Consider the following 15,593-nt stretch of genomic DNA (forward strand, 5'->3'; position numbering starts at 1 on the left):
GGGTGAATTGAATGGGTGGTGTGGGGTTGGAGGAGAGGCAGAAAGATGAGCTAATTTGTCTGTGGCTAGGCACAATCTAGACAGTTCTTCTGCCAGGGCGCAAGATCACCTAGCTACGGCTCTAGCCATATCCACACAACACCTATTAGCTCAGTCTCTGCACTAATGAGACAGTGGCAGGGAGATGTAAATTCAAACCCACCATGAGGAACAATTTTTTCTGCAAATAAGGAATGGGAAATTAGTAACCCGAGTTCAGTGCTGAGCTAGATGGACCAATGGTCTGACCCACAAAGCACTGTCCATTGTGAGTGGTTTGAGAGAGATCAGGGATCGGTCCCCTGCTTCTTGCCTGCTTCTTGCTTTCATGGCTCATGGTCAACACCTCACCCTTGGGTGGGGGGCTCAGTAACTTAGCAAATGACCATAGCCCCTGATGCTACAGTCCCTGTTTGACTTGGATTTGGGCGTATGAAATGGATTAGGGTACAGTTTGGAACATACAACCTAGGGATAGAGATTACTAGAGAGAGAAAATCTGAAAGTACTACGATGCATTAGCAATAAATATTCTAAAACTCCCAGCTTTTCAGTACTTTCAGTACTAGCTCCAGCTAAAAGAACTCACTCCCAAGGAATTGGCACACATCTGCTTCGCTTTAGGACAGATATATTCCTCCTACGCTGTTCATGAACCTCCTATTAGTGTGAGTCCTGCTGGCAGAACTTTGAGCTTTTGCGAATAGGTTGGGATTCTAGCTTTAGATCAAGGTGTGTATGTAGCGTAGGATTTACTGCCTGCTTAAAATTGTAATTTGACTTTCTGAAACCGCATTTACATATTCTGTCATGTTCAGTTCATATAATAAACCAAGCTTTATTTGTTAATGTGTCAAGAATCTTAATGTAAAGCTATTTGTTTGCCTCTAAAAATTACTGGGTTGCTCATCTGGCAGTTAATAGCTTGCTAGGGTCACTGGCCCAGAACACAAAGTAAAAGCGTGTCGGGAGTTTTATTTAGGCAGGAAACGAGACAAGCACATATTCATAAATGGACACACGTTATAACTCTAGCAAAAGATCCCAAACCTCTTGTTAGTGTGTAAGGATACATGAGTGCTGGATGCATGTTCAAACACACAACTGTGGCACCCAGAAGGAAGGGGAAAGTAATCTGTACAATGACTTTTTCCATTGGGAGAAGTGGGGCATAAATTTAACAATGCATTTTCAGAGTCTTCTCTATCCTGGTGGACTTCAGATAATTTGGACTGCAACTCCCATCAGCCCCAGTCCTGAGTTGTACTCCAGAACGTCTGGAGGGCACCTGGTTGGAGAAACTGCATGATGATTCATAATAATAGTAGAGGCGGTAGCAGCAACATTGCACTATCATTACATCTCTGTGGTTGGAGGAACTTTTGGCCTGCCAGGTGTTGCAGAACTACAACTCCCATCAACCCTAGCAGCCTTGGGCAATGGCCAGGGATGATGGGACTGTAGTTCACACCTGGCAGGCCAAAGACTGCCCACACCTGTTGTATGGGGTACTGTGGTAGGAAGGAATTGAGAGGCTCTTGCCATGAGGTGGCTACAGTCAAGAAAATGGGGTGTCAACAGAGGCAGGGGATAGGAAGGGGATGGAAACAATATATTGTTGCAGTTACATGTCATTAGGTTTAGGAATAGTAAGCAACATGTTTTGGGGGTGGGGAGAGAATATAAGCCAGGGGTTCTCACACATTTCCCCCATAGATCCCTTCAAAATTTCAGAGGGTCTTGGCAGCCCACTTATTTTTTTCTGTCTGTTGTAATGCAAGGTTCTTAATTAATTAATCCATTACAGTATTATTATGTTCTGTGTTTTAATGTCATAAGCCATCCTGTCATCTTCCGGTGAAGGGTGGTATATAATTTTAATAATAATGTGCCGTGTTAGATGCTGTATGGTTTTTAATTGCGTCTCTTATTTCTTATACTTTGTCTTTAATGATATAGTATTCCACAGAAGTCAAACAGTACAATTTAAAACTATATTTTTATCACTTCTGGAATTAAAATGAAAGATAAGGTAGACAATAAAAGGATAATTCTAAGTATTTAACGAGATGGACCTACCACCTGAATGAGAGCCGCAGTTTGGGAGCGCCTGACAGAAATAAAGCCTTATTTATTAACAGGTCTCTCTATCTGCCTTGTAGGCCCAGACCTGAGCGTAGTAGCGAGGGTGGGGTCTGTGCCTCCTGCAATACCGTCTCCCGGCCATTAGGCGGGAGGAGTCCTTACGGCGACGCTTAAGCTGTCTCCTTTGGTTTCCTCTCTGGCCTCCACTCTATGGTAGCGTCCTCGCTCCCCCCTTTCCAGGAGTCATGGGTGGAGGGTGATGAAAACAGAAAGGCGGGGGTAACTCTCGCACTCCGCGCGCGCCCCCCTGCCGGGCTTTTGTTAGAAGTCTCGCGAGAACCTGTGCTTTGGGCGCATGCGCCGTGCCACAGGCCTGAGGAGAGCCGTCCGTGAGGCACAGCTGCCGCCGCCGCCACCGCCATCATGAGCACGACGTTGGCCAAGATCGCCGAGATAGAGGCCGAGGTAACCCAACCAGCGGCGACTGAAAGGCCTCGGCTCTCCCTGTGGGGCCCTAACCAGCGGCTCCGCCCCGCCCAACTGGGCAGTGGAGGAGTCGTGGGCGCGGCTCAATAGAGCCTCCGTACACTGCGGCAGTCTATCTGCTGGGGGTCAACAATGCGGGAGGCTGGTAGAAGCTTGCTGGACTGAGGTCGAATAGTATTCACTACCCCATCCTGGTGCTTTCCAGATGTTCCTGGAATGCAGCTCCCATCCTTATCGCTGAGCATTGCCGTGTTGGCTGATGGGATTCGGAGTCCCCAGCAGTACCTGGGAGACACCATGTTGGGCAAGGCTGGAGCCCAGGGGAGGGAGATACAGTGGTACCTCGGGTTAAGTACAGTGGTACCTCGGGTTACATAAGCTTCAGGTTACATACGCTTCAGGTTACAGACTCCACTAACCCAGAAATAGTACCTCAGGTTAAGAACTTTGCTTCAGGATGAGAACAGAAATCGTGCTCCGGTGGCGCGGCAGCAGCAGGTGGCCCCATTAGCTAAAATGGTGCTTCAGGTTGAGAACAGGTTGAGAACTTAACCCGAGGTACCACTGTACTTAATTCGTTCCGGAGGCCTGTTCTTAACCTGAAACTGTTCTCAACCTGAAGCACCACTTTAGCTAATGGGGCCTCCTGCTGCCGCCAGAGCCCGATTTCTGTTCTCATCCTGAAGCAAAGTTCTTAACCTGAAGCACTATTTCTGGGTTAGCGGAGTCTGTAACCTGAAGCATATGTAACCTGAAGCGTATGTAACCCGAGGTACCACTGTACTTATTTTTTTGTGTGTGTGAGCCCTCCCCCCGCCCCGCCCCCCGCTTTCCACCATTGTATCTGCTTATTTATGCTCTGAGACTCCTTGGGCCCTGCCCAAGGGTATGTAAAATTAATAAATAAATAGGAATAAAGAGCACTGGCCCTGCCTGGTGCTAAGGGTTGCTGAATGAAGTTGGAGGCTGGTGGGCTTGTGTCTTCTGAGCACAGTGCAGACAGGCCTCCTTGCCCCAATAAAAAAACGGATAGCTGTGACTTAGGTGGCTTGTGAAGAGCTATTGCTGGATGGAGCCCGTTGGAGTTGCAGCACCAGGTTGGCTCAGTGTTTTTCAAACTTGGGTCTCCAGCTGCTGTTGCACTACAACTCCCATCATCCCTAGGTAGCAGGACCAGCGGTCAGGGATGATGGGAATTGTAGTTCAACAACACCTGGGGACCAAAGTTTGAGAAACACTGGGCCATAGACAGACCCAAGGAGGAGACAGCAGAGGAGGGATCTCTCCCAGCTATAGGCTGCAACCACTAGTAGTTAAGGCTGAAAGTGTGCAGCTCACACAGTGTCACCCAAGAAGCTTCATGGCCGAGCCAGGATTTGAACCTGGATCATCCTAGTTCTAGTCCAATCCTCAGGAAAACAATAATTGTCTGAAAAGTGGGATAAAAGTGCAGTGAATAAACATTTGACCCCTGTCTTCCACAACACTGTTGGGGTTGAGCTCTGATTCAAGTTAAGCCTTGAAAAGTGCCACCCCTTCTTGTGTTTTTGTCCGAGTTTCCTACAGAGTAGAAACAACCCTCTGTAGCTCTTCTGATGGGACAGATACTCTTCCTGTCTCCTTGCATGACTTGCAGACAACTCCTCACTCCTTTAAATCTCTTCTGTGGCAGTGAAGAGTGAGTGACCTGTGCCCTTCAATGTAATATGCAAAACCTTGGAACAAGGTTGGTGTCACCAATCTTTCCCATGAAAGTTCTGGGCTTGTGCAGCCCTCCTTGATCTTTGTCTTCTCCCCACTCCACAGATGGCCCGCACGCAGAAGAATAAGGCCACAGCTCACCATCTGGGGCTGTTGAAGGCACGTCTGGCCAAACTGCGCCGAGAGCTCATCACCCCGAAGGGAGGTGGAGGGGGTGGTCCAGGAGAAGGTATGTACAGTATTCCAAAAGGATGGAAATGAGTGGCTCAATCCTCAAGTTGAAGTTTGGAGATGGAGCTGTTTTCCTCTCGTTAGCAGAAATAAGAATATACAAAATACACCAAAAATATGTGCACTTGCTTTGGAAATTATACAGAATTTTAAGATGCTGACTGTAAACTGCTGAGGTAGTGACTAGGAAGGGTAGTGACTGGTTTGAGTACTTCTCCCTACTGTCCCCCCATGCATGTTTATTCAGATGTTGAACACCTGAAGGTGGCTTATAGTTCAGAATTATATGTACACTTGATGTCATGTGCTTTTTCTCCTCTCTCCTCCTCTGGTAATGTAATACAGATTTTGCTTCAGTTTTTAGTTGGCCACAGTTGTACACTGCGTCTGAACCCTAAACCAAACATAACTGTGTGTGAATCCTAAACAGAGTTAGTCTTAACTATGGATCACTGTTGAAGTCTTCATAAACCATAATTGGCTTGTTTCAGTAAACTGTTGCTGAAAGTAACCCCAGTTTGGACATAAGACTAAACTTCAGTTTGTTAAAAACAGAAGCAAATGTTTCTGATCTCCTTGCATTCATATTTTATCAGGAGTTGGGCTGGTGGAAAGTTGCAGGGATTTAAAGTCTTCTCACGTAATGCTAAACCATATGCCAGTGTAGCATCTGATTGGGACCTGTATTTATTATGGATGAGCAAAACTTTGAGGCTCTGACGCTTAAATAAAACCTGTTAATAAATCCTATGGGCAGATAAAAATATTTCTCTGATAGGATACCAGAGCTATCTCAGGCTGAAGGTATCATCCAAGGGGGCCCAGCCTGGCTTGCTGAGATGACTCTCTTCTCTGGCTTTCTCCCCTCATGCTCCAACTTCCTGGAGGGGCCTGGCACAATGAAGGGGGCAAGTGTAGCCCAACTCTTCTGCAGTCTGTCAGTAACAGTACTGATTTCTGCATTGAAGGTTTTGATGTTGCAAAGACTGGCGATGCCCGAATTGGTTTTGTGGGCTTCCCATCCGTGGGGAAATCCACTTTGCTGAGCAACCTTGCTGGAGTCTACTCGGAGGTTGCTGCCTATGAGTTCACCACGCTGACCACGGTGCCTGGTGTGATTCGATACAAAGGAGCAAAAATACAGGTGAGCTCTCTAGATCTGGGGTGGGAGTGTATGTGAAGGATGGAATATCTGAAATATGTATGAAGGGCCAATTTTTTTCAGTACATTTCTGGTCTAGGTGGGGAGATTTTTCCTTTTGTTTAATTAGAGCTAGGTCTGTACATAAAAGTGGATCTGCTTATTACAATGGGTATCAGCTGGCTTTGGAAAAGTCAAGCCCTCTAGCACAGTATATTCTAGCTATACCAGGAGCAGCTTAACAAGATGCCCTCCAGGGATTGTGAACTACAACTCCCATCAGCCCCAGCCAGCATGGTGAGTGGTAAGGGGTGATGGGAGTTGTAACCCAACAAAAAATTTCTAGAGGGCACCATGATGGCTGCTCCTGATCTACACTGTTTGGCAGCAGGTCTCCTGGAGATGCTTATGATGGTATCACCTTTTGTCATTAGTTGTACAGGCACAAAGGGTGACAAATATATATGAGTTAGAGTTAAATGGCAACGGAATGCAAAAGTACCGTCTCTGACACTTCGATTAGAGCTTAAATGTAGGCAAAACAGAGCAGTAGTAATTGGTGACAGATTTCCGCAGCAAAGCTAAGATTATTGTGTTATTTACTGTCACGGAACAGGAAACCATTGCCTCTATTCAGACTCAGATGAATGAAGCTGATCAATATTGTTAAAATGTCCTCACAGATTTCTCCACTGCTGGTGGATTCTGGCTTGCTGATTTCTATATAATGGGTTTCTTTCCTCTTCCTTAAACACTACAGCTTCTGGATCTTCCAGGAATTATTGAGGGTGCAAAAGATGGGAAAGGTCGCGGTCGCCAGGTCATTGCAGGTGAGGTTGTAGGATCAGAGAAGGATCAGAAATCCTTCTTCCCTATCCATCTTTTTGTGCTTTTGAGAGGGAGGAATCTTTACAGATATCTTTCTTGTCATTTGATATGTTTTGTCCACTGTGTCATACATATTTTGTGAATGTTTCGTCTCCATAGAAAGTAGAGGTTTGACTTTCCAGCTTCCTTTGCTTGATTTAAAAAGCAGAATTTATAAGGCATTCTGGCTTAGAAAAGCAGATTGCAAAACAGGAGTGAGAAGTGCTTGGCACAGAATGCAACTCTTTCTTTCCAACCTCTTTGAAGAAACGGAGCGAGCTTCTTTTTCAATTCTCTTCTTTCTTCGCAGTTGCTCGAACCTGCAACCTTATTCTGATAGTCCTGGATGTCCTGAAACCCCTGGGACATAAGAAGATAATTGAGAATGAGCTTGAGGGCTTTGGGATCCGACTGAACAGCAAACCTCCCAACATTGGCTTTAAGAAGAAGGACAAAGGAGGCATCAATCTCACAGCCACTGTAAGCAGGCCTGGGCAGAAAGTGTGTGCGCCTCCTGCCTTGTCACTGTGACAAGGAGAGAGCTCTTTGGATAATCTGAATGCTCTTCTGGCTGTGCCTGAGTAGTTTTGGAAGAGAGCTATTTAATTAATTACATTTATCTGGGGACAATCCTTGCTGATCTGGACAAGGATCCTATGGCTTTGAATGGGGCCTCGCTTTGACATAGATTTATTTGTGAGAACAGTTAGAGACTTTTCCTTGTTGCAATGGAAAGGGAAGTATGCTGTGCCATTAGCTGCTGGAATATGGCTAGTCGTACAGAGATGAGAGTCTCATCTGTTGCTCCACCTATTTTTGCCTCTGGCTCTGCCCATCACTGATGTGAAGCCCTCTGGCTGAGAAAGATTCCTGTCTGATGGTCTGAAAGGTTCCTGTCTGGTAGGATCTTCAGATCTGTAGAGCTGGGACTTGCTCACTAATTTGGTTACCACAAGAAAAGAACGGAAGCTTCTTCAAATAGCTCTAATGGAATAATAACAAACCCAAATCTGCTGGGTTCTCCAGAGTTACTCACCTCCTGTATATCTGAACGATTCTTTTGTTCTTCCATTAGTGCCCACAGAGTGAGCTGGATACTGAAACTGTGAAGAGCATCTTGGCGGAGTATAAAATTCACAATGCTGATGTCACGCTGCGTAGTGATGTTACTGCAGATGACCTCATCGATGTGGTTGAAGGAAACAGGTAGTGTGGTGGGGCTTGTGAATCAGACTGGATGATGAGGTTTACAAGGCTCTTGGGGTTGCTTATACTGTGTCGCAGATGCCTTTCAAATTCTTCAGGGAATCAAAATCCAGTGTTCGTTATATATTGTGCAAAGCAAGCACTTTTATCATTATGAATGCCGGCTGTTTGGGATGTGCTGGGGGTTGTGTTGTGGATTTTGTACTTTTGGAAATCCACTCTTGAAGAGGGTCTGATTTGTGAGGAGGCCGCCTGCCTTCCCACTCAATTCTAGTAGCAAGGAGCTGTGTAATTGCTCTTGTAACTGCTGAAAGGTGTGGAATAGTTTTCTCGATGGAAGACCAAGAGTGCAGGATGGTCTTCTTTGTTTTGGGACACTGGAATAAGTGCCAAATCTTTGTGGACACGTGGGCATAGTAGTTCGGATGTACCGTATTTTTCGCCCTATAGGACGCACTTTTTCCCCTCCAAAAATGAAGGGGAAATCTGGGTGCGTCCTATGGGGCGAATGCAGGCTTTCGCTGAAGCTTGGAGAGCGAGAGGGGTCGGTGCGCACCGACCCCTCTCGCTCTCCAGGCTTCAGGAACACATCCGCAGCCTAGGCAGCCCTGCGGGAAGTGCCGCAGGGCTGTCTATGCTGCGGATAGCAGCCTGCTTCCCGGAGCGCTGGGCGCGCTGAAAGCAGAGCGCCCGGCGCTTCGGGAACACATCTGCAACCTAGGCAGCCCTGCGGGAGGTCCCGCAGGGCTGTCTATGCTGCGGATAGCAGCCTGCTTCCCGGAGCGCTGGGCGCGCTGAAAGCAGAGCGTCCGGTGCTTCGGGAACACATCCGCAGCCTAGGCAGCCCTGCGGGAGTTCCCGCAGGGCTGTCTATGCTGCGGATTGCAGCCTGGCGCGAGGGGCGCCCTGAAGCAGAGCGCCCCGCATGCCGGACAGACATCGGCCAGCCCCACAAGCTCGGGGGACAGCAAGGAGGCGCAGCGCCGCCATCCCGCTGTTCCTCGACCTGGTTCGGTTTCCCCGACCTGGTTTTGGGGGGGAAATAAAGGAAAAAATTTTTTCCTTTATTTCCCCCCCCAAAAAACTAGGTGCGTCCTATGGGACGGAGCGTCCTATGGGACGAAAAATACGGTACATAATCTTAAGGGCTTATTCCAAAATACACCTGTCTTGTAACCATGATCATTCAGGAGGGACAGTAGAGAGTAATCACTAGTTTTTTAAAAAGAAATGTGTGTTGTCGGTGATAATATATTCACTCTTACAGAGTTTACATCCCATGCATTTACGTGCTGAACAAAATTGACCAGATCTCCCTTGAGGAACTAGACATAATTTACAAAGTGCCTCACTGTGTTCCAATCTCTGCTCACCACCGATGGAACTTTGATGACCTCTTGGAGAAGATCTGGGACTACCTAAAACTTGTGCGAATGTGAGTCAAGTGTTTTGCATTGTCCAGGCTGAAAGCATCTCTGGTTCCCATTCGCTTGGAAATCTGCAGCTGCATTTCCTTCCCCACTGTCGTGGTTTGAGCTGCTTGACTTGCAGGCTGGTCTTTGAAGTTGGCTTCTCTTCCTGCTTTCTTGCTGTAATCATGTTCTGTCCCATGGTGCCACATGTAAGCCCTAAAATAGCTTTGGACAGTTGTCAACAAAACCTTTGTACAATTCGGCATCATTGCAGTTTTCTATGACAGGATAAATGTGGTAGGGTGATGCCTTCAGTAAACAGAATGGCCATTCATCAGGAATGGAGGGAATTGTGGAGGACAACCGATGAGCCACTCCGTACTTTAAGGGCATGTTTTAGTGCAAAAAAATGTTAACTTTATGCACATTGAAAATTGGCCTGACATTGAGAAGAGTAGGCTAGGATCTTTCTCTGTTCTCTGTGTGCTGGGAATTTTTTAATTTTTTTTTTTGGGGGGGGTGTAACAGGTGAGCGTTTCTTTGTGCTAACCCACCACATGAATTCTGAAGCACTACAGTTCAGACACATGGATTTATCTCATCTGTTTTCTGTTGCTGCAAAGCAGCCTTCACCAACTTTGTTGGAGAACCTAGAGAGCCAGTGTGGTGTAGTGGTTAAGAGCGGTAGACTCGTAATCTGGTGAACTGGGTTTGATTCCCCGCTCCTTCACATGCAGCTGCTGGGTGACCTTGGGCTAGTCACACTTCTCTGAAGTCTCTCAGCCCCACTCACCTCACAGAGTGTTTGTTGTGGGGGAGGAAGGGAAAGGAGAATGTTAGCCGCTTTGAGACTCCTTCGGGTAGTGATAAAGCGTGATATCAAATCCAAACTCTTGTGCTCTCCAGCTGTTTAGGGCAGCAGCCCTAGCCAGCAGCTAGGGATTATGGGAGTTGGAAATCTGAAAACATCTGGATGGCACCAGGTTGGAGAAAAGTATTCTAGAGGGTATGACCTGAACCAGTGGGTTCAAAGTACAAGAAAGAATTTCGATAAAACAATAGAAATAACTTTATGTCAGCACAAGTTATTTGGAACAGCTTGCTTTAATGGTGATGGGGGACTCCCCTGCACTGGAGCTTTTAAGCAGAGGCAGGCTGGCTGGCTTCCTATTGGGGATGCTGCAGTAGTTGGTGTCCTGCATTAGAAGAGTGTTGGGCGAGATGACCTCTGTAGTCAGTTCCAGCTCCAGAATTCTGCAAACTATTACATACCCCTCCTTCCTGCCAAAGGAGCCCAATGTGGCAAACACACAAATAATAAAGGCAATTAAAAACATCTGAAAACAATTTTAATACAGCTGCAAACTGGGAGAGATCTCTTTTTAAAAGGCTTGTTGGAAAAGGAAGGTGTTTGAGAGGCGCCAAAAAGACCATGGAGATGGCCTCTTCCTAGTCAAGGCGACGGAGGCCTTAGATGATGAATTTTTGCCCTGGGTAGAAGGGAAACCTTGTTTGAAATGTATCTGTGTTTTAACGTGCTGTAGCATCTCCTTTTGATGACTCTAAATTTAAATTGCAGTTACACAAAGCCCAAAGGGCAGCTACCAGATTACAGCTCTCCCGTAGTCTTGCCTTACTCTCGGACCACAGTGGAGGATTTCTGCATGAAGATCCACAAAAACCTGATTAAAGAGTTTAAATAGTAAGTACGGCCTACAAAGCAGCCAATTTTCTCCCGCAGTCCTTGTAATGTCACAGCACCAGGCGACAAAAACATCAACTCAAGCTTCCTTTCAAGTAGAAACTGACTAGGCATTGGGAAGTTCAGCATTTCTGTGGGAAATTAACTGTAGTCTTTTGTCTGATCGTTTTTCTATTCTCCTTGTAGTCTTAGACAGCCTCGAAAGCACTGGGTCACAAGTACCGTCCTTTTCGCCCCATAGGACGCACCTAGTTTTTTTTGGGGGGGGGGAATAAAGAAAAAAAAAATATTTCCACCCCAGCCCCCAGAACAGCCTGCTTTCCGCAAGCCTAGGGAGCCGCGCCAGTCTCCCCAGGCTTGCGGAGAGCTGCGCAAAGCCCGGGTGCGCTCTTCAGCGCGCTCCAGGCTTCGGAATGCAGGCAGCTCTCCGGGAAGCCCAGGAGCGCAGGCAGCTCCGCGCAACCCTCAGGAACCCGGCGTGAAGGCACGTCGGTCTCCCAAGGGTTGCGCAGAGCTTCCTGAAGCCTGGAGAGCGAGAGGGGTCAGTGCGCACCGACTCCTCTCGCTCTACAGGCTTCAGCGAAAGCCTGTATTCGCCCCATAGGACGCACACACATTTCCCCTTCATTTTTGGAGGGGAAAAAGTGCGTCCTATAGGGCGAAAAATACGGTACATGGCTTTTCATTCAGTTTTGCAAAAAAAACCAAGCCTTTGAAGGATATTTCTCATAGTACTATCATTGTGATGGAACAACTTGTACTTTGTAATTGAAAAGTGCATCAAAGGGCAGGGAAGCCATTGCAGCAGAAGGGAAGAAACAGTTCTTCGTAGTGGAAGATAAGTTGCCCTACGGACCCAGAAAATAGATTGTTACAATGACATGCTACATGGGGAGTTTGGAAGCTCAAGCTCATGGATAGGCAAACTAAGGCCCGGGCACCGGATCCGCCCCAATCGTCTTCTAAATCCAGCCCGCGGACAGTCCGGGAATCAATGTGTTTTTACATGAGTAGAATGTGTGCATTTATTTAAAATGCATCTCTGGGTTATTTGTGGGGCATAGGAATTCGTTCATTTCCCCCCCAAAAAATATAGTCCGGCCCCCCACAAGGTCTGAGGGACAGTGGACGGGCCCCCTGCTGAAAATGTTTGCTGACCCCTGCTCTAGCTGCTGCTGGGCTCTGGAGTAGCATGCAAAATCCAAATCATATTATTCTCTGTGAACTGCTCTCGCTGCCAATTCTGAGCAAGGTTTTGATACCGACTTACAGGGTTCCAAAAATGGCTGGGCCCCCCAGATGCTTGATGGGGCACATCTGTTGGTATCTCTCAGGCCACAAGTTGAGATCTTTGGAGTAGGCTTCTGTCATTTTGGGCAAATAAATAATAATAATAATTGTACCCCACTCATCTGGCTGGGTTTCCCCAGCCACTCTGGGCGGCTTCCAACAAACATGAAAAATACATTAAAATGTCACACATTAAAACTTCCCTGAACAGGGCTGTCTTCAGATGTCTTCTAAATGTCAGGTAGTTGTTTATCTCTTTGACATCTGATGGGAGGGCGTTCCACAGGGTGGGTGCCACTACCGAGAAGGCCCTCTGCCTGGTTCCCTGCAACCTCAATTCTTGCAGGGAGGGAACCGCCAGAAGCCCTCGGCGCTGGACCTCAGTGTCCGGGCTGTAGCTTTGCTTCTCGCAATGAGGGAACCGCCAGAAGGCCCTCTCAGTGCTGGACCTCAGCGTTTGGGCAGAATGATGGGGGTGGGGACGCTCCTTCAGGAATACTGGGCCAAGGCCGTTTAGGGCTTTAAAGGTCAGTACCAACACTTTGAATTGTGCTCGGAAACGTACTGGGAGCCAAGGTAGGTCTTTCAAGGCCGGTGTTATGTGGTCTCGGCGACCGCCCCCAGTCACCAGTCTAGCTGCCGCATTCTGAATTAGTTGTAGTTTCCGGGTCACCTTCAAAGGTAGCCCCACTTAGAGCACATTGCAGTAGTCCAAGTGGGAGATAACTAGAGCATACACCACTCTGGCGAGACAGTCTGCTGGCAGGTAGGGTCTCAGCCTGTTTACCAGGTGGAGCTGGTAGACAGCTGCCCTGGATACAGAACTGACCTGTGCCTCCATGGACAGCTGTGAGTCCAAAATGACTCCCAGGGTGCGCACCTGGTCCTCTGGGGCACAGTTACCCCATTCATATCTTACTGCTGCTTTAATAGCCAAAACTATTTCATAAGTGTTTTGTTTGCTGCTTGTTTTATATTTTATTTGTGAGGCACTCAAGAGAATTAAAGAATAGTGGCCAAGAGAGATTAGTGAGATTCTCTGACCTTTAGAGAGTATCTGAATTTCTGGGGAAGCCTCACTGCTGCTGGTCTATATAAACTGTGGAAGTGTAGTGTCTCAACTAAACACTTTTCTTTTTCAGTGCACTTGTGTGGGGCTCATCGGTCAAGCACAACCCACAGAAAGTTGGAAAGGATCATACCTTGGAGGATGAAGATGTCATTCAGATAGTGAAGAAATAAAAAGCTCTACTGGGCAATTAGTAATGACTCCTTCTCCTCAGTGACTGTTCAGAAGCTTGTTCTATTTGCTGGATGGTTGAATGTGTGTGTGCTCATTCCTATCTTAATCCTCCTAGGAAAGTCAGGTGTATTAGCCATGGGAGCAATGAAAATCTGTTTACTGTGTGAGGCCTTGGTCTCTATTGCTGTTTTGACTGACTGCACAGCCTTACACTAGGTCAGGGGGAAGCTAACCTGCGGCTCCTCCCCACCCACAGCTAGACTGTAGCTCCAAGCAGCCAGCCTGGCAAGGGGGAGGCACAGCCCAGCAGCTGGAGGTCCACAGCTTCCCCATCCTTGCTGTAGTGTAGATAAAACATACAAGGAAGAAAATGTGCAAGCCTTCTGCTTTGCTTTGTGCATGAGAGGCAATCAAAACTAGCATTCTTGTCATTATATGCTTGTGTAAATAAAGCATGCAGATAAAAACTCGAATATTAATTCCGGAATGGTGCTCATGCCCAGAACTTAAACACAGTGTATGTGTATAACAAGCTTTTGCGAGTATGGGTTAAGAGCTTTGCTTTTTTCCACCTCACTCTTCCCCCCGGGGATTTTAAGACTGGCGCCTCTCATTGCCGTTTGAAATACCTAGAAATGTTTTCTTCAAGCTTTTCCAAAATTGACACAGCTTTGTACAAAAGGCGTCTCTGGTATACCAGTGATGATGAACAGCTGCCTATAGAAAAACCCACACATCACGTGTGTGCAGGAGCCCATTCCTGCTCCCCACTGAATGTGGCATTTAGATACAAGAGTTGCCCTGATGGTGGTGGAGGTAGAATTTTAACTATCAAGATTAGACAGCCAGGAATAACCTTATTCTCATGCCAGCTGCTAGATGCAAATGGCATAATTTATCTGTGCATTATGTGAAGTTCTTCCTTTCTCACCAACTAGCATCATTGGATGATCCCTACTTCCTCTAGTGTTTATACAGTAGTATCTTTCTTTAGTGCCCAAAAAACTCAGCTGCGCCTTTCAATAAAAAAATTGTTTCTATTCCCTTGCTGCCACCAGGTGGAATAGTGTTTGAATAATAAGTGAAATGCGAGACAATCTTAACATGGGTGGTTAGGAGCAGGACTCTTGTTCCTAGCTGCTTCCATGTAGTTTAAGGGGTCAATGCCTGTAGCACACAACAGGATTAATTATAGAGTATTAGTTTTGAGGCGTCTGCCAAGATTAAGCTAACACCAGGTGCATTAACACCCCATTAGGTAGTCCAAGCCCAAGATCCATTAGAAACTTCTAAAGTTGCTACTCAGAACTGCTGCTCAGCCCATTCACAAGCATCTTGCAATCCACACATTTTGCCACCAAGGTAAAGTTAAAGGGACCCCTGACCGTAGGTCCGGTCGCGGACGACTCTGGGGTTGCGGCACTCATCTCGCTTTATTGGCCGAGGGAGCCGGTGTACAGCTTCCGGGTCATGTGGCCAGCATGACTAAGCTGCTTCTGGCGAACCAGAGCAGCGCACGGAAATGCTGTTTACCTTCCTGCCGGAGCGGTACCTATTTATCTACTTGCACTGTGTGTGCTTTCAAATTGCTAGGTTGGCAGGAGCTGGGACCGAACAACAGCTCACCCCGTCGCGGGGATTTGAACCGCCAACCTTCTGATCAGCAAGCCCTATGCTCTCTGGTTTAATCCACAGCGTCACCTTACATGACAGGAATTCCTGTGACACATCTAACTCACTCAACTCCCAATACATTACAGTGGTACCTTGGGTTTCAGGTTACAGACTCCACTAACCCAGAAATAGTACCTTGGGTTAAGAACTTTGCTTCAGGATGAGAACAGAAATTGCACGACGGCAGCAGGAGGCCCCATTAGCTAAAGTACCTCAGCTTAAGAACAGTTTCAGGTTAAGAATGAATTAAGTTCTTAACCTGAGGTACCACTGTACTCATATGCCAAGTTTCCAATACTGTGCAAGTTGAGGGAGAGCCAAAAGGGCAAACCTTGCAACTAGATTCATTTTCATTTAAGAAAGTTTTCCTTACAATGCAGCAGCTTGTGAGACTCCAAACCCCTTCAAAAACTGAAAGTTGGCCCCAAATGAAATACTAAACAGGGTGGGAAATCTTACAAACCTTTACTGTTTACCAAGCTGCAGGTTTCTCATTTTCTAGTTTCTTTCAAAATT

The 15,593-nt window shown here is 46.9% G+C and overlaps 1 protein-coding gene and 1 long non-coding RNA gene across 3 annotated transcripts in view; one reads left to right on the forward strand and one right to left on the reverse strand.

Moving 5' to 3' along the window:
- The window catches only part of DRG1 (developmentally regulated GTP binding protein 1), a 165,524-nt gene extending 152,102 nt beyond the window's left edge, over nucleotides 1-13,422 (forward strand). The window contains exons 2-10 of one of the 2 annotated variants that reach the window (XM_080986418.1): nucleotides 2,530-2,589; nucleotides 4,417-4,540; nucleotides 5,511-5,686; nucleotides 6,444-6,513; nucleotides 6,861-7,030; nucleotides 7,626-7,756; nucleotides 9,024-9,191; nucleotides 10,748-10,870; nucleotides 13,303-13,422. In XM_080986418.1, the coding sequence (XP_080842544.1) occupies nucleotides 2,548-2,589; nucleotides 4,417-4,540; nucleotides 5,511-5,686; nucleotides 6,444-6,513; nucleotides 6,861-7,030; nucleotides 7,626-7,756; nucleotides 9,024-9,191; nucleotides 10,748-10,870; nucleotides 13,303-13,402 (1,104 nt within the window). In that variant the 5' untranslated portion in view covers nucleotides 2,530-2,547 and the 3' untranslated portion in view covers nucleotides 13,403-13,422. Of the gene's footprint in view, nucleotides 1-2,433; nucleotides 2,590-4,416; nucleotides 4,541-5,510; nucleotides 5,687-6,443; nucleotides 6,514-6,860; nucleotides 7,031-7,625; nucleotides 7,757-9,023; nucleotides 9,192-10,747; nucleotides 10,871-13,302 lie in introns of those variants that run through there. The other variant, XM_080986417.1, reaches the window with a different exon arrangement.
- Nucleotides 9,689-10,740, reverse strand: LOC308466040. The gene is made up of 2 exons (XR_013980629.1): nucleotides 10,060-10,740; nucleotides 9,689-9,804 (listed from the first exon to the last, which is right to left on the reverse strand). It is a non-coding gene; the product is annotated as an uncharacterized lncRNA (long non-coding RNA).
- Nucleotides 13,423-15,593: the final 2,171 nt, after the last annotated feature.

Source organism: Podarcis pityusensis (genome assembly GCF_964106645.2).
Source record: "Podarcis pityusensis genome assembly, chromosome: 16".
NCBI classification, from domain to species: Eukaryota; Metazoa; Chordata; class Lepidosauria; order Squamata; family Lacertidae; genus Podarcis; species Podarcis pityusensis.